This window comes from Aedes aegypti, chromosome 3 (genome assembly GCF_002204515.2).
Source record: "Aedes aegypti strain LVP_AGWG chromosome 3, AaegL5.0 Primary Assembly, whole genome shotgun sequence".
Lineage (NCBI taxonomy): Eukaryota > Metazoa > Arthropoda > Insecta > Diptera > Culicidae > Aedes > Aedes aegypti.
The window spans coordinates 51,862,893-51,885,534 of record NC_035109.1 but is presented as its reverse complement, the minus strand read 5'-3'; the positions used below and the strand labels follow the sequence as shown (position 1 = coordinate 51,885,534).

Genomic DNA, 22,642 nt, shown 5'->3' with positions numbered 1-22,642 from the left:
CGAAGAACACTGTGTATCGATATATGGTTGTCAGGGGCCTGCTTCGGACAGTATTCGCTGTACGGCTACCAACATATAAAAAAAAACGATTTCGAATCAAAGAAAATCAGTTGGCTCTACCTCTAGTTCTACCGCAGCCTTCGCAATCATTCAATCATTGAAGTAAACATTTGAATCATAGTATGCTTGAAACGGAAAACGCTATTGGACGATTCAAATATGACGTCCATCGTTTTTCGGAATTTCTAGACCCCCGTCCCCTTCTGTCACGCTTTTTCCAATACCTAATACATGCACTTTCACACTTTCATAGACCCCCCGTCCCCCAAAAGATGTACGTCATTGTTGAATGACCCCTATGAAATATAGGAACAAACAGCAATCATCAAGAGGGTATCCATAAGGTATTATTGATGTCTACCGATGATTTACCAGTGCAAATCAATGATGTGACATATGCGGTAGCTTTTCGTTGAACCGGAAGACGGAAAATTTTCCCTTAAAATTGCAATATCTGTTAAATTATTTTGATAATATCAGATATTATCTTCAACTGGTTTCCATAAACATTGATTTCGACAACATCTCTTCAAGGAATCCGCGAGATGTTTGTAGATCCTCAAAAGGGGTCGTAGCTTCAAATAAGTTGGGAATCACTGCCATAAAACGTCTTGAAATGCCTGACGTAGATGTTTTTTACCAGAAATATTGTTGAAGCATTTCAAAACGTTATGCACACTTAAATTAGAATGCCGAATCTCGGCTAATTTTAACCGAGATCCGCACAGCCGAGTAGTCGGCAAACAAATTTCCTGGGATCTCAGTAAATAAAAGCCGAGTATCAGTAAATCGTGCTTCGTTGCTAAGCAACCGGACAAATTGTTATCTGAGTCTCGGTTAAAATCGGGAAACCGAGATTTGCACAGCCGAGCTCGTGAAAAAAATCAGAGTGTGTGGGACCCTTGTCAGGTTTTTGCATAAAAAGATATACAAGAAATAACAATTTACTCCGTTAGATTACTAGTGAAGTCCAAATCGAAAAATATTATATTTTCTGCGAGAACTACACTCAACTTTGTGCGAGCAATTCTTAGCGTCGGTGAGAAGTGATTGTGGTGAAGAGAGCGCGCAAAAGCATGTGATAGCAGCCAGCAGCGGTTGGTTATGCTGACCGAAGCACGATATGTGCTATGTATCTATACATGCACAAACATATACACGGAGACGGAATTCAACTCAATTTTGGGTTGTTTCAACGCAATTCCGTAGTTGAGCCCAATAACTCAATTTTGGCTAAATTTCCAAGGTCCTCATTAGGTAGTTTGGCTTTAATTCTATTAGAAAAATATACTCAATTTTGGGTTGATGTAACGCAAAATTGAGTTCTTTTAACCCAAACATAAGAATAGTTGCATTTACCCAAATTTGGCTTATTGGGCCACAGTACCCCCATTGGGTAGATGCAGCTCTCTCTATATTTGACAACATTCGTGTGGGAGAAAGAGAAAACCGAGAGATTTTGGGTTGAAACTTTAATCGATATACTTAATTTTGGGTAAAGTAAACTCAAAAATTAGGTAAAAATATTTCTCCGTGTAGAGAGAGGGATACATCCAGCCAACGTGCCCGACGCTTTATGATAATCATCAACCCCTCGACTTCCCGCAATCAAAACGCTTCGCTTCTACGACCCCGACCCATCAGGTGGAGAAGGCAAACGCAGCCCGAGTAGGAAAAATAATTTGAAGGCAATGGCATGTTTTGCCATTTAAATTAAATAATATGAGGGCAAATTCTGACAAAGGTTTGTTTGAAATATGTGCCAGAAGTGCAAACATAATAACTGAATTTGTTTGACAAAGGAACAAACTAATATCAGAATTTGACATTATAAGAACAAAGAAATAACCATTTTGGAGTAATTGGGAATAGAAAAATAACGAAATCAGTGGCTTTGTAGATCTATAAATGTATTAAATATGAGAAAGTAGATCAGTATAGGGGATAGGGGAGTAAACTGTTGTGTGGTATGGAAGATTGTATACATCTGAGCAATAACAAAATGAGTTGACAGCAAAATTTGTCATCCAACTTTTAAAAGTTTCGATTGGCATACAAAATAATAAATTAACACATAACATATTGATACGATAGCACAATTTGCTATTGTAATATTTTCAGATTTTCGTAAAAGTCTTCAAAATATCAAAATTAATTTTTGGTTTGCCATTCCCCTCTACCCGAGAAACGACCAGGGAGAGCCCGAGAACAAAACTTACTACTGTTAGTTGGTGAGTACGTTCGGTCCGGTTAGGATGTACCGCGATTCACGAATTTCTCTCCCGTCGTCGTCGTGTTCCATTGATATGTATTTATAAGTTATTTGTATCCCAAAACGGAAAGAGTGCTGAATCGGCTGGAAATAGGACAAGTGCAGATCGAAATAAGGTGCTTCAACTTGTTTGGTCTTCGCTTTTGTGCATCGCTTGATTGAGAAGTTGCGAACGGATTTCTGTACAAGTTCATGACTGGAAACGGTTTCAGTGAGGTCAATAACCATCAGGATAACCGATATTTCGGTTTTGCACTCAAAAGAAGGTGTGTTTTACAATAGGCAAGAAATTTCATCGATTTTTCTCAAACCAGATGTGCGTTCCCCTGTTTTTCTATCGCGGTTGTGCGTGAATGTCATTGAGAATGACGCGGTAGTTACGAGTTGGAAAATGTAATCATCTACAGTTGTTGAATGAAATCAGCCGAGTGTGAAATATCTGACTGGATTCTAGATGTTTGTGGATCCTTTGAACCTCAGTAAGAAACGAGAATCTGCTTATTTGACAATATCTACTATATGCATACAAGCGAAGCGAGAACAAGGCAGATAAATCATCACCATCAGTCAACATCTAATGACAAAATCAAACACAATCTCCGACGTTCATCAGATTTGTCACGATATTGATTATCTTGGACAAAGACCCGATGATATCCTCACAGCAGCAGCAACACAAATTTTATGTAATGCCATTTCTATATCATTAGAGTGTTACGAATCCCTGGCAGGAGCGGTCGGGTAAAAGGTCAATTTGAAAGGCATGGCCGACACATGATAGCAATCAGGACACACGCAATCAAATCGTCCGGCCGTTGTGGGCCACATAGCTATTACAGTAAATGAATAATTGGTATGACACCGTGGTACTTGCAGGTTGTTATCCATTTGTTTCCTCGTTAGTTGTTGAGTATACCTAATGTTTCCAATTGAAGCGTGTTGATGATTACAAGTTACAGTCAAAGTATTATCAAGTTTTGTTTGTAAATCAGGAACAGTTCAAAGTCGCGAATAAGAGTATCCCGAATTTCTGTCTACATACTGGCGAACCTAAGACTGTTTAAGATCTACGATATGCTTTATATGTTCTAGGTTATCGCATTCAGTCTATTATGCTCAAAAATGGATTTTATGTTTCCATCTAACGTTTCGGACACATTTATTGTGCCATTCTCAAGGAATTAACTGTGTTCCGTTTTCTAAGAATAATAATGGCGATAAACAACTTTATCAAAGTTCTGCGACCCGGATCTTTTTTCGGATTCTTCGCCCGAGTTAAGTGTTAGGCAAAATTCTGTATGTTGACTTGTGCTGCCTATGCTGTGGGCATGTAAACGAGAAAACGGAACACCGTTAATTCCTTGAGAAAGGCACAATAAATGTGTCCTAAACGTTGGATGAAAACATAAAATCCGTTTTTGAGCATAATAGACGGAAGGCCATAACCTAGAACATAATTATCACTGTCGCATCTCCGAGAAAGATATGCTTTATACGTTTGCGAAAATAATATTACCTAGCAGAAGCTTATGAGGTCTCTAGAAGTCTTATTACCAGCATACCCACCTATCCGGGAAAAACAGGAAAAACCCGGGAATCACTAACGACTGTTAAAAATACGGGAAATATCCGATAATTTATAGAATGGGACAATATGTGTTTCAAACATTAGAATACCGGTTAATTCCAATTTGGAACACTATGGACGACTATTCGACTGCCTGACAACTCACACTTTGTATCACGACCTGGTGTGTTGCTACAGAGATAGTTGAAGCTTTGTATTAGGTATTTATTTTAGCAAAATACTGCGTAAAAAACCTAATGGTTGGTTTCCTAGATATGCCAGATTATTCTTATAATTTTCGTTTGAAATTCTTTGAAAATTTTTGGCATGCATAAAACAATCTAGAAGATTGGATTTCTTGCTATATTCTTGGTGAGATGCTTGATAGATTTCCATTAGGATTCATGACAAATTCTTGACGATATTCTTGCAGAAATCTTACCGGTTATCTAGTCGTTTAAAAAATTTTTTAAAGATCACTGAAAAAGTGATTAGTAGATTAGTAATAAGCTTTTAAGTGGCATCCACGAAAGACCTTAGGATATTTTTTCTTGAAATTCGTATAATTTGGCGTAAAGTTTTGCAAAAAAAGTGTTTCTCACACTTCTTAGAAGATCTAAATGATTTCCTACTGGAAACCTGAATAGTTTCATAAGGAATTCCGTTTGGCGAAATACTGATACTGATTTTTGGTAAATCCTTGTTCTGAGTATTGTTCAGGGTAGTAATCTTGACCAGTTCTTGATCTATAAAAAAGTTGTTATGGAATCCATGATGAGTTTTATGGATTGCTACAGATTTGCAGTGGATCCATCCTGCCTTTTCCAACGATTTTTTTTGTGAGATCCTTTCTGAAATCTTGGCAAGATCCATGATGGATGAAAAAATGGTGACGTCCTTTAGGCATTCTTGGGCAGATTTTTATGTAGGCGAAATGCTTGGAAAATTCTTTGATGGGTTCCTGCTTTTTAAGATTTATGAAAAACTATAACCATCTCTATAGAAAAACAATCAAATGTTATTTGGTGAGATACAGTGAAACTTCCATGAGTTGATATTGAAGGGATCATCGAATTGATATTGAGGGACTCATGAAAATATCGAGTCATGGAACAGAAATTATTTGGAGAGCTGTTTCGAGGGACCATTAAAGTAACCATGAAATTTTGTTTCTAGTATGGTTCCATGAGTCGATATCGAGTCATGAAACATCGACTCATGGAGGTTTCACTGTATAGTTTCCTTAAGAAAATCTCCTCCGATTCAGAAAGAGATGCCAGATCAAAAATTTCTCCAGGTATCAGCTAAAGGCCATGATTACAAGTTTTCCAGAAGGTTGTTTCCCCCACGCCAAATATATTCTTCGATGAATCCGAAAGTAATAAATGGTGTTTTCGGCAAAAATATTGATATGTCAAAAATTAAAGAACTAGTCTTATGTTAACATAAGCAAACATTCAGTTTTGACAACTCATAAAAGTTTGCTAAAAATATCTTTACACGGAAAAAAATTCTGTGGTAAAAATAACTATTTTAGCTGACTACGGCCATTCTTGAAACTACCATGAAATTTCAGACCAATTTACTATGTTTACGGTACATCCCACCACATTACTGGTACATTTCACAGAAATAATTTACAACAATCTGATTTCGACAACAGACATGGTAAAATCAAGCGTATTTCTGGTCTGCTGAAAATTGCCGGTGCGAGCGCTTAAGTTAACCCCCTAAAATGGTAGTTTTTACCGCACAATTTTTTTGCGTGTAGTGTTGATCTTCTAGATATCTCAACTGAACTAGCCATTCAGTGTTAATATTCAGATTAACAGTTACAAATTTAATCAAAACTAATTCATAAGTAACTTAGATCAAGTATCTCAAATTGAACCATTTTGTATGAAAAATGCGATAAAGATGTTGCCCAACCAGGATAGTCGGAACAGCTCAGCAAACGTGGTCTGTTTCTTCAATGAGAATGGTCTCAAAATCGTCAATCACCGGATATGTCATCGCAATTGAGCTGCTGCAAGGGATTCAATAGATCCCCTTAAAGGATCAAATAGCCATATTGCGAAAGAAAGCATTAGTGGGCCGAAAGACAACACATTTGAATCACTAATGTTTCCTGACAGGTATCGATAAAGATACTCATCTATACAGGTTGTACGAACCGAAGTCAAAGATCATTATCAAGGAAGTTTCTTTGAGAGAAGATCCTGTTCACCACGATCTACGCCAACGACGTCTTGATTTCTATTAACTATTCTTCGTCGGGCCAACATGCCAGATACGAAGCCTGTCGCAATTGCAATAAACGTCGCTGAAAGAAGCTTGTTACGTAGTATATGATAGGCCCGTATACGACTCACAGAGCGAATCGGTAGCCGAATCAGAATGAGTCCCTATCTCTTTATCACCACCGCTCACTACTGATAGCAGCATAGCAAGAGATCTTCGGTAGTTGAGTGCCATCGGTGTAGACATCAGGCAGTAGATCGAGACCGATCAGTTAGTTCTCTCCCGTGCGTCGGCCGTGTCGGAAACATTTTAAAATACAGTCCGCTACAGTGAAGTTTTTTCCCGTGTGTTGTTTATTCGCGTGATTAAATTGCCTCTTAAACGTTAAATCGAGTGTTTAAACCGAATTCCGAAACGCACTATTCCGCGATTGATTTCCGTGGGGTTTATCCGGCCAGTGAAGATAATTAAACGTAACATTTTCTGGTCCTTCGAGCCGGATTAGGCCAATCCGCGGGACCACGTAATAGTGAATAGTGCGAAGTGGCTTGGGTACATTGTGCGGTGACCCATTGTCTGTCGTTTTATTTTTGTTCTCGATCACTGAACCCTTGATCGAAGCCATTGCCCGCGCGTGAAAAGTGTGACTGCCCAGTGTGGCTATTATAAAGAGGGCCGTTTTGATTGCCCCTTGTGGAGTGGTGATTGATATTCGATCACAAAATAGTGCAACAGCTGCTGCGCTGCCCTGTATACAGTTAGGGATTCATCATTCCTCGGCCGTTCGCCTTCCATCGACACGTCGGCTGCTCGTTAGGTTGATCGAAGCTGTTTTTTCGCTATTTCGTCCCCCCAGGAGCATCATTCAGCGTCCATAGGAGTCAGATAAGTAGCCAGTGTGTGTGCGTGAATGTGTGGTTGAGGTGGCTTAGGAGAAAGTAGCCTGCATGTAAAGGCTAATTAATTTAAAGCGCATTCGTTTTGCTACATTCAGCCAGCGCTCTGTTACCGTAGTGTGGTGCGAGCTTGGACAAATTTTATTTGAATTGTGGAGGATACATTTGAGTTCTCCGGTTGACTATTTAATTTTGGCACACTTGCGATCTGCCGTTTGATAATTCTCCACAATTAGTGGTTGATAATTGAGCTGTCAATCTGTCATTCGTTCCGCTTGAGGTCTCGGTTTCGGTTCTGTCGCGTAGTGCAGTGCAATAGTGGGTGGTAATTTACGATGACGAAGGCAAGTTTAAGGCTGTTAGTGAAGGAAGAACACCAGCTGAAGGCTGCTTTGGACAACGTTCAAGATTTTGTGGATGGTTATGATGAAGATCGTGATCAGTCAGTGGTTGAATTGAGGCTAGTGAAACTTGACAGTATATTCGATCGGTTTTGTGCAGTTCGAGTGGAAATCGATGTGCTGTTAGATGAAACGGGCGACTACGAAAGTGCTGACGATGAAAGCAGTAAGAAGTCCGTCCCTACCATCGCTGACAGTGTCCGAACCTACAAGGAATTCGAGAACGCGTACTTCCGTCTCAAGTCAGCACTGCTTGCGAAACGCCCTAGGACCCAACCAGGTGTTGTTGAGCGTCAACCTGTTGCCGGAGGTGTCCAACAGTCGCGTCTGAAGTATCCTGAGCTGAAGCTGCCATCCTTTTCCGGGAAATTACAGGAGTGGATCAATTTCCGAGACAACTTCCGATCGCTGATTCATGACAACGACGACCTGAATCCCATCGACAAGTTTAACTACTTGCGAGCTTCCCTGAAAGATGACGCGTTGCTGCAGATCAATCAGGTTCAAGTTAGCGCTGCATCCTACCCGATTGCTTGGGGTATCCTCGAGGCGAAGTATGAAAACCACAAGCTAATAGCACACGAGCACTTGATAGCGTTGTTTGCAGTTCCTGCAATGAAATCGGAGACCTTTGAGGCGCTGAACATTGTTCTTACGACGTTCAAGGTCAATATGCAGCAACTGGAGAAGCTGGGAGAAAACACCAAAGACTGGAGCACTCTTTTGGCGTTCATGCTGTCGCAGAAGCTGGACACCACAACGCTTCGCCAATGGGAGACTCATCATGGATCCAAGGATATCCCTCAATACGAAGCCATGGTCGATTTTCTTGAGAAGCAGTGCGCCATTCTTCAGTCTACTTCTACTCGAAGTGCAGTAGAACAAAAACGACCCTTCAGAAGCTCAACTGTTCACACTTTAGTGCCAGTTACCAGCAGTTGTCCAATCTGCAACGGTGGACAGCACAGTATCGAGCAGTGTCGTCGTTTCGCAAAAATGAGAGTGGTCGACAGGAAAATGCTTATTCGTAGACTTGGACTCTGCCTGAATTGTTTATCGTCCGGACATTTTGTGGCTGATTGTTCCAGACGTACGTGTTCCAAGTGTGGTCAACGACATCATTACCTGCTGCATCCGTATTCTCCACCCATTTCTACCCCGCAGAATCAACCACCGATCAACCCTAGCAGGCCTCAAGCCGCGAACGCGAATACAAACGCTCAATGACAGTCTCGTCCTCAGTCTCAAGGACAACAATCGCAATCGCAGTATCAAGGCCAATCCCGGATGAATACTCAAGCAAATCCACACACACCTCCAGTCCAAAACACTACGCCGCCACATACACGACAGCCACCTCCCACAAACACACCGACTACTTCTCACCACACTGCTACTTCACACAACATGCGAAGTCAGCGAAACACCACTCTTCTGTCAACCGCGCTCGTGAAACTCGCCGATCGCTTCGGAAACACTGTCATTGCCCGTGCGCTGCTGGACAACGGTTCGCAAATAAGTATGATCACGGAAAACCTGTCGCAGCGACTGAACTTCAAGCGGTTCCACGAGAATCTACCGGTGAATGGTGTAGGCGGTGCTTCGACGGTGGCCAAACAATCCGTGTTAGCGAGGATCCTGTCACGCTACTCCTCGTTTGAAACTGCAGAAGTGAAGTTTTTTGTGCTACCCCGGATTACGCTAAACCTGCCGCAGCAGAACATCGACATTAGTTCCTGGAATCTGCCTACAGACATCTGTCTCGCCGATCCCGATTTCCACGAGTCTTCAGCCGTAGATGCTATTCTGGGTGTGGAAATCTTCTACGAGTTGCTGTTAAGTGAGCAGATGAAGCTATCAGATGCTGGTCCGATTTTGCGCAACACAGAGCTGGGTTGGATAGTAGCTGGAGAAGTTCCTGACAATTCCATTTCTACCTTCAGTGCAGTAACCGCTTCTGTTACCACCGAAGAAGTTCGTGAGCAGCTCGCACGTTTTTGGGAGTTGGAGTCGTGCCGCACGAAAGGCTGCCTCTCCATTGAAGAGTCTTCGTGTGAGTCTATCTTCGAGCAGACTACAACAAGGGATCCGGATGGCAAGTTCCGAGTAGTTCTACCCAAGAAGGAGTATATGCTGGAGCAGTTAGGAAAATCCAAGGAGATAGCCACCAAGCGATTCATGGGTTTGGAACGCCGCTTGAATGCAAACCCAGAAATGAAAGCTCTCTACACAGCATTTATACATGAGTATTTGCTGATGGGACACATGCGAGAAGTCAGAGACGGCGAGGAAGAACCGATGCACGCCTACTATTTGCCACATCATGCTGTGATGAAGCCCGACAGTACCACGACGAAGCTCAGAGTAGTGTTTGATGCATCGTGTGCAACAGATACAGGAGTTTCTCTTAACGACACCCTGATGGTGGGTCCGGTGGTACAGAGCGATCTACTCTCCATTTTAATTCGCTTCCGACTCCACAAGTACGCAATCGTCGCTGATGTGGAGAAGATGTACCGCATGATCAACGTAGTCGAGCAAGACCAACCGCTGCAAAGGATTCTTTGGCGAGAGTCCATTGATGAGCCACTTCGAACGTATCAGCTGTCGACTGTGACTTACGGTACTTCATCAGCGCCATATTTGGCAACTCGGAGCTTGAAGAAGTGCGCAGAGGAAGGAGAGCAGACGTATCCAGCAGCAGCCAACATCATCAAGCATGACTTCTACGTGGACGACATGTTAGCTGGAGCGAAATCTGTGAAAGAAGGAACAAGGCTTTGCAAAGATGTTCTGTCGCTTCTCGGATCTTTTGGTTTCAACCTCCGGAAGTGGCATTCAAATCAGCCAGCGATTCTGAAGAGCATTCCCAGCCATTTACACGATAAGCGAGATCTCCTGGACATCGATACAACATCGACTGTGAAAACTCTAGGTTTGACCTGGGAGCCAGCGTTGGATATGTTCTGGTTCAAATCTCCACGTTGGAATATGAAGTCACCCGTTACTCAGCGCATCGTGCTGTCTGATTCCGCACGTTTATTCGATCCGTATGGACTAGTGGGGCCAGTGATCGTGCAGGCAAAGATGTTTCTCCAAGAGCTTTGGAAACAGAAGTATTCTTGGGATGAACCGTTGAGCCCAGACCTGCAGTCACAGTGGCTAGAATTCAGGACGAATTTGGATCGGATTGATGCAGTTTCCGTACCACGCTGGATCGCATTCAGTGATAATGTGGTATCATGCGAGTTACACGGATTCTGCGACGCTTCAGAAAAGGCCTACGGAGCGGTAATATATCTGCGATGCGTAACACAGAAGGGAGAAGTCACAGTCCGATTAGTGATGGCTAAGTCCAAGGTAGCTCCGTTGGAGGATCTGAAACGGAAGAAGAAGAGGCAGTCGATCCCCAGATTGGAGTTGTCGTCGGCTCTACTGTTGGCGCATTTGTACGAGACAGTAGCACAGAGTATTCAGATTCCAGCAAAAACCTACTTCTGGACCGATTCGATGATCGTGAAGTGCTGGCTTTCCTCCCATCCATCGAGGTGGCAAGCGTTCGTCTCCAACAGAGTGTCGGAGATTCAGCATATTACTCGAGATGGCTTTTGGAATCACGTGCCCGGCGTCGAGAACCCGTCCGACATTATCTCGCGCGGTGTAACACCGCTACAACCCGCCGAAAGCTCCGTTTGGTGGAATGGCCCGGCGTGGCTTCAAGAAGATTCGACTATGTGGCCGAAGATGAGCAGCAGTTCAGAACAGCAGTTTGATTCGGTAACTTTGGAGGAGAAACCGCTAGTAACAGCAGCGCTGCAGATGCTACCGCCGAGCGAAATCTTTACCCAGTATTCGTCGTTGTTGAAGTTGATACGGTCAACGGCGTGGACACTTCGCTTCGTCCAAAACTGCAGAATCAGCAACCGCGCATGCAGAACAACTGGAGTGCTCAACGCGAAGGAACACGAGGAAGCTATGAGCGTATTAGTGAAGCTAGCTCAGTCGGAGTGTTTTCCTGTGGAGTTGTCAGATCTTGCAGCGAAGGGAGAGGTGAAGTCAAGCTCGAGATTGCACACTAAGGATCCAGTTCTGCAAGATGGATTGATCCGCGTTGGTGGAAGACTTCGTCATGCGCCAGTGTCGTTCGGCAGAAAGCATCCGATTGTGTTGGACAGTAATCATCCGTTGATGAAGCTGATTATGGTTGACTACCACCATCGACTACTGCACGGAGGACCACAGCTGATGCTATCCTGTGTGAAGGAAAGGTTTTGGCCGCTATCCGGAAGAAACCTAGCAAGGAAGGTAGTGCACGAGTGTGTAACCTGCTTCAGGGCTCGTCCACAGGTCCACGAGCAGCTAATGGGAGATCTTCCGATGGAACGAGTGACCCCTGCTCCTGTATTTCTTCGTGTCGGAGTTGACTACTGTGGACCTTTCAATGTTCGACAAGGATCTCGTAAGGCCGCTCCGGTAAAGTGTTACCTGTGCGTATTCGTCTGCCTAGTAGTGAAGGCGGTACACGTAGAGATGGTTGCAGATCTCACTACGGAGGCATTCATAGCAGCATTAAGGAGGTTTGTTGCAAGGCGTGGCAAGCCAGAAGTTATCTTCTGTGATAACGCAATTGGTCGCGTTGGTGCGCGGAGAGAAATCAGCGAGTTACATCGACTGTTCCGAGCAGAACAATTCCAGAACGCAGTAGTGTCAGATGCAGCTAAGGATGCCATCGAATTCAAGTTTATTTCCGCCAAATCGCCGAACTTCGGCGGATTATGGGAAGCGGCTGTGAAGTCACTCAAGGGACATATGCGGAAGGTCATCGGCAACACCGTACTTCGTTCGGATGAATTTCTGACTGTTGTCACGCAAATCGAGGCCTGTCTCAATTCGAGGCCGATAACACCGATTAGCAGCAATCATCGAGATCTGGAGGCGTTAACTCCCGGACACTTTTTGGTCCAGCGACCGCTGTCAGCAGTTCCGGAGCCCAGTCTCACAGATATTCCGGAGAATCGACTTAGTAGGTGGCAACTGGTTCAGCGTTTCAGTCAATTGCTGTGGAAGCGGTGGTCTACGGACTACTTGTCGGATCTTCACAACCGAAATAAATGGACGAAAAGAAGGGACAACCTGCATATCGGTACAATGGTGTTGCTGAAGGAGGATAAGGTACCGCCGCTGCAGTGGCAGCTTGGTCGAGTGACGGAGATTCACCCAGGCGCTGATGGTATCATCAGGGTAGTTACCGTTCGTACGCAGCAAGGATCATTCCGTCGAGGTATCCAGAAGATATGCATTCTTCCCATTCGCGACAATCAACAGCAAGCTGAGGAAGCTCAGTAGACTGTTCAGCACCAGCACATCGTTCGTCCGCCAAGTAAACTAAGTATTTTAGCCCCCGTTGGGGCACTTTAGGCAACAGGCGGCAAGTATTTCGCCGTTTATGTCTGGGGGTGACCCACAAGTTACGTTCATCCCTCCTTTCGTATTTGTTGGAACCTACTGCTTTGTTTTCCATCGCTAGGGATGTGAACACCAACTATACCAGCTGATATTTTCACTTCAATTGACCTCCGTATCAACCCGCAAACTTCGATTTATGCTCTAAATCGTCATCGCGTGAAAAAGTTATATCAAATTTGTTTTTCTCGGTAAAAGGCACGGTGTTCATTTTACCACCCCTGTTAATTTTGCCACTTCCCCTACAGTTAACCTAGTGAACATGGCATTGGATCGCCAATCTGTAGACGTCGGGTTAACCGTAAGCCAAGACGCCTGCTTTGATCGAGTGAAGATCTAATATTGATCGTCCTAGAAAGAGATGAGCAGACGCCTCACTATCCGAAGCAGATTCCCGTAACGCTGGTAGATCACCTTTACGTGGTGCGTTTCGAGGTAAGATCTGCCAAATCGAACCCTGGCATTATCCTTGTTGCATTCTAGGGTTCTTCGTACTGGTAATTAATATGGTTTACAGCATTTAGTGCTTTTCACCAGTAACAGTCTTTGAGTTGAACATCAACTTCTTAACATATTGTCCTGAAGATAGTTCAAAGATTGATCAATGGTGGAATTGAAAGACCATGCAAGAATCTTTATTACTGAACGAACCTTGTGTTTCGAAATGCTCTTTTTGTTAAGGATAAGCCCCTTGTTTTATGTAGTTTACTGGGGATACATAATTTAACAAGGAGGACGATTTGTACCAAGGAGATCGTATGGTCCCATCTTGTACATAGCGCTACCAAATTATGGCAGATGTTGCCTTTCCGTCATATAAATCAACCATGTGCAGTGGCACTACTACTACATATTTAATGTCACGACAGATGGCAGATATCCGTGATCTTGGTAGTGATGCTGTATGAATGAAATTACCGTATCGAAAGTCAAACTACTCTCGAGCGAAACGTGATACCGTCTTTCTGATCGCACATAGGAGCCCCACTCGATCGCTTGCTAACCGATAGCGTCGAACGGGTTAACAAAACTTCCCCGCGCACAGCAATGTGCTGTAATGATTTGGCGGGATCTCACTTGCAGAGTTACTCCCTCAATTTCATCTCTTGCACATAGCATTCTGATCATATGTTCATTCTACGACGACTGCTCACGACACGCTATCAGCTGCTCACATGGTGACGCACGAGACTGTCTAGAGTGTGACGCGGCGACACGAACTTAGTGAAACTATCATAATGTGGTGAACATAGTTCTACACTATAATACCTCTATAGCATAGTTTCCCAAACTGTTGATCGCGACCCCCTCGGGGGTCGGGATAATAGTTCTAACTTATTTGTTTTGTTTATATTGCCGAATGCTTGAAAGTTAGTAAACTTTAATTTTACAACAGTTACACTGCAGAATTTTTTTTATCTCAAGCACCAAAATCCCGCTCTTTACTTAATTTAATATTGCTGAATCCTAAACCGTTTTCCAAAATGTCATAGCACGTCATGTTTCTGAGATATTGGTTGTTGAAAATGTAAATTTTTACGATTTCAGCCAACCTGCATGCAAGTTTGACAGCTTGTATGATGACTCATACAGGGATCTCTGTAGACATTCTTCTAGAGATTCCTCTACCAGGTCTCCCAGAAATTCTACCAGCGATTTTTCAAAGGATGCTGAGAGGATTTTCCCCAGAATTTTGTTCAGGGAATCCTTGAGCACTTCAACGAAACTACCTCTAGTAATGTTCTCAGGCGTTACCCCGATTTTTTTTTTTTGCGAAGACTCTAGAAGTTCCTCTAGATATCTTCTTCTTCTTGGCATTAACGTCCCTGCTGGGACAGAGCCGGCTACTCAGCGTAGTGTTCTAATAGCACACCTAGTGTTCTAATTCTTCCACAGTTATTAGCTGAGAGCTTTCTTTACCTAAATTGCCATTTTCGCATTCGTATATCGGGTGGCAGATACGATAACACTTTATGCCCAGGGAAGTCTAGGAAATTTCCATTACGAAAAGATCCTGGACCGACCGGGAATCGAATCCAGACACCTTCAGCATGGCTTTGCTTTGTAGCCGCGGACGCTAACCACTCGGCTAAGGAAGGCCCCTCTAGATATGTTTTCCATTGAATATCGAGTTATGGAGATTTGATTGTATTGTCTAACTTCTCATTCTTCAAATTGAAAAAAAAAATGAAAACCATAGCTTTATTCAACAGGAAACATTTAGAGAAACTTTAAAGTAGATGGAGTACCGTGTACCTTTTAATTCCGCTCCTAAATTTAGGAGTGGAATTAAAAGGTACAGGGTACTCCATCTACTTTAAAGTTTCTCTATTTGAGATTCTGCTCAGAGGATTCGAACATTCATTAAAGAGGAAACATTGGTCCAACTACTCTTCTCTGGTGGGTCAAGAACTTAGAATTTCACGGATAGGTGATTCGTACATCCAGAATGATTGGGAACCTATGCTCTATAGTTGAGTTACCACTGTTTGGATGTGGTTGAACAAGAAAGTATATAAAACGAGATAGGACGGTAGCGTGGAGGCAAAACAAACGCGAAAAGCTTATGAAATGCAAATTAGCATGTCGCGAAACCGGTAAATTTAGCATACGCACATCGGAAGACGAAAAAAAATCTCGCGCGCATGCGAAAGTGGGACGGAATTTGTCTATTCTCTGTTGTGGTGTGGATTTGAGAATCGATGGAAGTTAGTTTTCATAAGCCACTCTCTGGCGTATTGCTAATTCATTACAAATCTATCTCTTTCTAGTTCTATACCATGAGGCAGTGACTGTTTCCAAGAATCGATAATATCCACTACCTAGTATTGAACCAACCGCACCGAACGAGTTTCACTTCCTACATTTTGCCAATGTAATTCAAGTAAAATGCATCAGCTCAGGAAATGCTCCCGAAGAAACCTCATACTGCTGTTGTCTTTGGTGATCGGTTACCTCTTGGTGGACTACGTCCTGAACAGTCGGGACTATGTGGACAATCGCGAGAAGATGTAAGTTGAAAAAGTCGTTAGTTAGTAGATCACTGATCCTCAGTACAACTAAATTCCCTATATTTGCAGAAGCTTGATCGAAGAATCGATTCGATCGTTGGCCAATCAGGGAGCATGTAAGTTACCAAACCTGCCGGTGGATTCGCCGGAAATGCTCAGCTTCCTCAAGGACGAGCAACCGATCGACTGCGGCGACGAAAACGAAGATTGGGTGTCCTGTCACGTGAGTCAAAAATTTCGTGTATATTGCACGTACTTCGACCATTTGAAATGGTGTTGAATCCGATGTTCTTAAACATTTAGTAACACGTACGGTGGTAGGTCATTTGGCATAACGGTCGTTTGGCATAATGGTCGTTTGCAATAATGAGTCCGAAACCAAGAATTTCTTAAGATGACATTCGTTTTTACGTTTCTTTTGAATCTTTCTGATGATAACAAGCTTGTTGTGAAATCAATTGATACGAAATGTCACTTTATTCAACAATCATATGCTCTTGAATAAACAAAAGCATGACAGGAAAGTGTTTGCCAATAGTATTTAATTATTTGAATAGAAATTACAATTCTTTCAAATATTAATTCTTCTTTTGATTTCCGCTATTGGAATATTTTTTTGCACAGAAGATTTTGCTATAGTTAGCTTAAATTTACCGTCGATGGGGGTGACAATGGGTCTAGGGGGTGAGATTGGGTCAAAACGGAAAAATATGTTTTGTTAAATATTTCAGCTAATAACGCTGATATTACTAAAATTAATAATTCATATGTTAGGGAACATATTATTACACATAATTCATGACAATATGCATTTTTAGAAATAGTAGTTTTTGTTTACTACATCAATAAACTTGCATGTTGAAACTAGATAAAATTTACAACATTAAATTTCTCCTGTACAAAGTATCACGCATGTACTCTAGCCTCTATCGTTGTATTAGTAGAATGTTGAAAGTCTTTTCATTACACATCACAGGTATTTTCCGGAATCTGTTTGATTTTCCCACAAAAAATCATTTTTTTCGGTACGATGCCTAAAACATTGAAAATGGGGGTGAGATTGGGTTAAGCAAGAACGAAAGTTAATGAAATTCCAAGTCCACTTTTTGACATTTTACTGTGCCGGGTGTTCTCTTTTTTCATTAAGATGTGTTTATTCTTTCTAAATACAGCATCTCTGAAACATCAAACAAGTCTACTTGAGTATTCCGTGCATTGAATAACTATACAACGCATTTTGACAACTTCTCAAACCAGCAACTGTGTTGCGTGCGCAGCAACATCGTAAATTTTTATCAAAAGGGTGTTATTTTTCTAAATTTGATTATTTATCAGTGTTTCATATTATAGAAACATCTCACGGAAGTACAAATAAATTGGATCGCTGAAATACTGGGATTATGACGGCAACTTCTGCCTGAAATTTATTGATCGTGGAATGTCGCACCGAAATTTAACTATTTGCTAAGGTTTAAAATAATCACTGTTTCAGTACACCTTTGGGGAAACTGAATGGGCTTTATAGCAATGGGGATGAGACTTTGAAGACAATTTGAGGGAAACACCAAGAAAATTTATGTAAACTTGACGATAAATGTTAGGTTTACATATTTTTTCTCATAGCTCTTCAATTTTCAGTATAATCGTTCTTTTAAGTGGGTTTATCATACTTGTGAAACATCTTAGATATCTTTTTGTCTTGTTTGCATCGTTTTTTATCAATATTTTTCAGTTGTGAATGGTTTTGAAATCATATTCTCAAAAACAAGTTATTTCAATTACAGTGACCCAATGTCACCCCCTCTATGGGGTGAGATTGGGTCATTTTTCATTCACTTGTGGTGCCGCTGTGAATAAATATTTGTCTTTAATTTTTTGAACAGTTGTTAATGTACCATCAAAGTACATACACACCAAATTTGAAGTTTATTGGAGTTAAATTGCGATAGTTATTCAAAAAATAAATCGCACATATCCCTTTTTGACCCATTGTCACCCCCAACGACGGTACCCTTCTTTCAAAAATTATATTTTTTTTCTAAATTTAATGTTTCCACAAATATGGGTGTAGAACTGTTGATTTAAAATTTAAATGAATTTCACTTTCTTTTATACATAGGCTGTTCTTTGGAGCTATATTTTTCATATATTTTTTTGTTTCCAACTGACATAAGGGTGGCAAGCTATAACATTGATCTGCTCAAGTTATCAGCGAAAAGAGAAATCGAATACTATAGTTAATTCTATGGTTTTTGCTTCTTTTCCCCCGAATCTATGACAAAAGGTCGAAAGACAAAAGGTCGAAAGGACAAAAGGTCGAAAGACAAAAGGTCGAAAGGACAAAAGGTCGAAGTACAAAAAAGAAGGGACAAAAGGTCGAAAATCTTTTTTTTCAAAGAAGGAAAAATTTCTCACCAAGCAAATCACTTTCGACCTTTTGTCCTTTCGACCTTTTGTCTTTCGACCTTTTGTCCTTTCGACCTTTTGTCTTTCGACCTTTTGTCCATAAACCTTTTCCCCCCATGTCAGTTCCACCAATGTCGTTACCCCGAACGCCAGTTCCCCGAATATCCCGCTTCTCCGAATAACCTACTTCCCTGAAAAGTTTTTGGCATTCATAACACTGTTCGACAAAAAAGTCGATATGAATGCACAGAGACCGGACACCCCGGGCTTGAAAGTATAAAAATAAACAAAAATAATGGCGTTTTCAGAATGTTCGTGTCTGCCCCAGGTCATTTTTAAAATATACTTGAACTTTTTGCATTTTTTATTTAAAAATCTAATCTAATCAATAAACCGACACAGTGTTTTATATTCAGGACAGGGGAATTCATGTGCCATATAATGTTTTCAACTTTAAATACAATATGAAGAGTTGTAATAAGATTTGCAGGGAGCCCTCCCCCCTTTTTTGTACCCTCCCCATTTTTAAAGTATCGCAAATGATGGAATATTTGATATACAGGGGGTTGTCAAAATAACTGGGACAGGCAAATGAGTGCGCATCGTACCTTCGTGCTGTGCGTACACGAATTCTCTCTGCTCTTGGAAGTTTTCTTAAAAACTACCTAAAGCAATAAAACAGTACTTTTCAGTGCTACACAAACAGTACTTTTCAGTGCTAAAATTAAAAACGGTACTTTTCAGTGCTACTTAAACAGTACTTTTCAGTACTATTTTTTCTTCTATTGATCCCTTTACGATCCTTGTTTGGACCCGTGCCTTCGATTTTTCGTTGGACCCGTTGGCGAAAGTTAGCGGTGGTAATCCTTCTTGGACACCGTCTAGGGAAAAAACCTCTCGAAGGTCACGTCTTTCTCGTTTATTAACTAAACATGGTATCAACAACTAACAAAAGGAAGGGTGAATCTCTGAATTCACTACTTCCTTCCAAAAAAGTGGGTTTTAAAACTGTCACTACACGTGGCAAGAATGGAAGAAAGGACGCTTCCCCGGAATGCGAAGTTTCTTCCAAGGGTGAAATGAATAATTGTATTGAAATGAGCAATCAGTTCGATGCTCTAGACAAATTTTCCGAACACCAAATCGAAGCAGCCTCTAGCCCAGGCTCTTTGATTCAAGTGAGGAAGCAAAGAGTGCCGCCTATCGTGGTCAGTTGTTCCGAATTTGGGGGATTTAGGCAGGAGATCTTGAACTCCATTAGGGGAATCAAGGTTTCCTTCCAAATCGCAAAGAAAGGAGACTGTCGCGTTTTGCCGGAAACTCTTAAAGATCGTGAACTTCTTCTCAGACATCTTGAAGAGAAGAAGCACATTTTTTTTAATTATGACGACGTTTGTTCAAAGTTGTCTTGAAAGGTCTCTCAAGTGACTATAAGTCACCTGAAGAGATCAAAAATGGAATAAATGATTTACTTGGATTTTCCCCAGTTCAAGTAATCATTATGAAAAAGAGAGCCCAATCTGGCATTGTTCGGAAAGGGCTTTCTCAAGAATTTTATTTAGTTCACTTTAACAAAAAAGAACTAAATAATATTAAAGCTTTAGAAAAAGCAAAACTTTTGTTTGATGTCCGTGTGACATGGGAACATTTCCAGAAACCTGGAGGAAATTACCAGAACCCCACTCAGTGCCGTCGGTGCCAAAAGTGGGGTCATGGTACAAAAAATTGTCGCATGGATGCTAAATGCATGATTTGCGGAGATTCTTCTCACGCTAAGGACGACTGTCCTGTGAAAGAAGATACCAGAAAATTTCAATGCGCCAATTGCAAGGGCCCTCACAAAGCTAACTTTTGGGAATGCATTTCACGCAAAAGAGTCGTTGAGGCTCGTGCCAAGCAGATGAAGGATAATATCCGTTACGATAACGGTCGTTTCCGGAATTTGCCTGGTAGAGTATCGAACAATGCTCATTTTTCAGTTAACGATCGCTTGATTAGGAATCATACCCACCAGGAAGATCATAATCATGCTCATTCACAAACAAATTTTAATCCGTCGGGTAGCCGTTCGAATCTTTCAATTTCGAATGTATCTACCCACGGTAAATCCTTTGCCGATATCGTAGCAGGTAATTTGAACTCTTCCCCTGTTCGTTCCATGAGTACCCATTCTACTTGTTTCAAATCAAATGGAAAAAACCCTACCGCCACAGGTAACTCCTACCCCGCTTCTTCGTCTACCGAAAATTCCAATGGGAAATCATCAGATGATATGTCTGCCTCTGATTTTAATTTTCTAACTGAACAATTGAATCTAATGATTGATGCAATGTTCAAAGCCACCACTATGACTGAAGCAGTCCAAGTAGGTGTAAAATTTACAAATGAAATTGTTATTGGATTACGTTTTTCTAATGGATCCAAATAATAATTTAAATATTTTAAATTGGAATGCTCGTTCTCTGAATGGTAAAGAGGAAGAGCTGTTTAATTTTCTTACAGCTAATAACGTGCATATAGCAGTCATTACAGAAACTTATTTAAAACCTGGATCCAAATTTAAAAAAGATCCTAACTTTTTTGTTTATCGTAATGATCGACTTGATGGGGCATGTGGGGGAGTTGCAATCATCATTCATAGGCGTATAAAACATCAACTGTTTTCATCATTTGAAACTAAAGTTTTTGAAACTTTAGGTGTTTCTGTTGAAACACAGTTTGGTAAATATACTTTCATAGCTGCCTATTTGCCTTTTCAATGCTCTGGACAGCAAGTTCATTGGCTTCAAACTGACTTGCGAAAATTAACTCGCAATAAGTCAAAATTTTTTGTCATTGGTGACTTTAATGCCAAACATCGGTCATGGAATAATTCTCAAAGTAATTCCAACGGCAGAATTTTATTTGATGAGTGCTCTTCAGGATATTTCTCAATTCAATACCCTGATAGCCCCACATGTTTTTCCTCTTCTAGAAATCCATCTACGATTGATTTGGTCTTAACCGACTCTAGTCATCTTTGTAGCCAACTGATTACTCATGCTGATTTTGATTCTGATCATGTCCCTGTTACATTTCAAATATCCCAAGAAGCGATTCTCAATCCTATCAGCTCCACTTTCAATTATTTACGAGCCGACTGGAATATATATGAAACGTATGTTGACTCTAATCTTGATGTTAACATTTCTTTAGAAATTAAAATTGATATTGACAATGCTCTTGAAACTTTAACAAATTCCATTGTTGAAGCCAGAAACATTGCAATTCCAAAATGTGAAGTAAAATTTGAATCCGTGATTATAGACGATGACCTTAAACTCTTGATCCGTCTTAAAAACGTGAGGAGAAGGCAATTTCAACGCACTCGCGATCCTGCTATGAAAATTATATGGCAGGATTTGCAGAAAGAAATCAAGAAACGTTTTGCAGATTTAAGAAACAAAAATTTTGAAAATAAAATTTCTCAATTGGACCCTGGCTCTAAGCCCTTTTGGAAATTATCTAAAATCTTGAAAAATCCTCAGAAGCCTATACCGGCATTGAAAGAGGAAAACAAATTATTACTAACTAATTGCGAAAAAGCTCAAAAACTTGCTATGCAGTTTGAAAGTGCGCACAATTTTAATTTAGGACTTACTAGTCCAATTGAAAATGAAGTTACTCAGGAGTTCGAAAATATTCTCAATCAAGAGAACGTTTTCGAAAATGCCTGGGAGACTGATTTGGAAGAAGTGAGAACTATTATTAAAAAATTCAAAAATATGAAAGCTCCTGGCGATGATGGAATTTTTTACATCCTCATCAAGAAACTTCCAGAAAGTAGCTTATCATTTTTAGTTGATATATTTAACAAATGTTTTCAATTAGCATATTTTCCTGACAAATGGAAAAATGCTAAGGTTGTTCCAATTTTAAAACCAGACAAAAATCCTGCAGAAGCTTCTAGCTATCGTCCAATCAGTTTGCTTTCCTCCATCAGTAAACTTTTTGAAAAGGTTATTTTGAACAGAATGATGGCCCACATCAACGAGAATTCAATTTTTGCCAATGAACAGTTCGGATTCCGCCATGGACATTCGACCACTCATCAACTTTTACGTGTAACAAATTTGATCCGTTCCAACAAATCTGAAGGCTACTCTACTGGTCTTGCTCTTCTAGACATAGAAAAAGCATTCGACAGTGTTTGGCATGAAGGTTTGATTGTAAAATTGAAAAATTTTAATTTTCCAACATACATTGTTAGAATAATTCAAAGTTATCTGTCAAATCGTACACTTCAGGTTAATTATCAGAACTCCAGATCTGAAAGACTTCCTGTA

General features: G+C 41.1%; 1 protein-coding gene across 2 annotated transcripts in view; it reads left to right on the top strand.

The window, feature by feature from the left end:
• Positions 1 to 2,276: 2,276 nt before the first annotated feature.
• LOC5573983 overlaps positions 2,277 to 22,642 on the top strand; it is a 47,916-nt gene continuing 27,550 nt past the window's right edge. Inside the window, exons 1-3 of one of the 2 annotated variants that reach the window (XM_021850315.1) lie at positions 2,277 to 2,598; positions 15,672 to 15,911; positions 15,981 to 16,134. In XM_021850315.1, the coding sequence (XP_021706007.1) occupies positions 15,790 to 15,911; positions 15,981 to 16,134 (276 nt within the window). In that variant the 5' untranslated portion in view covers positions 2,277 to 2,598; positions 15,672 to 15,789. Of the gene's footprint in view, positions 2,599 to 15,439; positions 15,609 to 15,671; positions 15,912 to 15,980; positions 16,135 to 22,642 lie in introns of those variants that run through there. The other variant, XM_021850316.1, reaches the window with a different exon arrangement.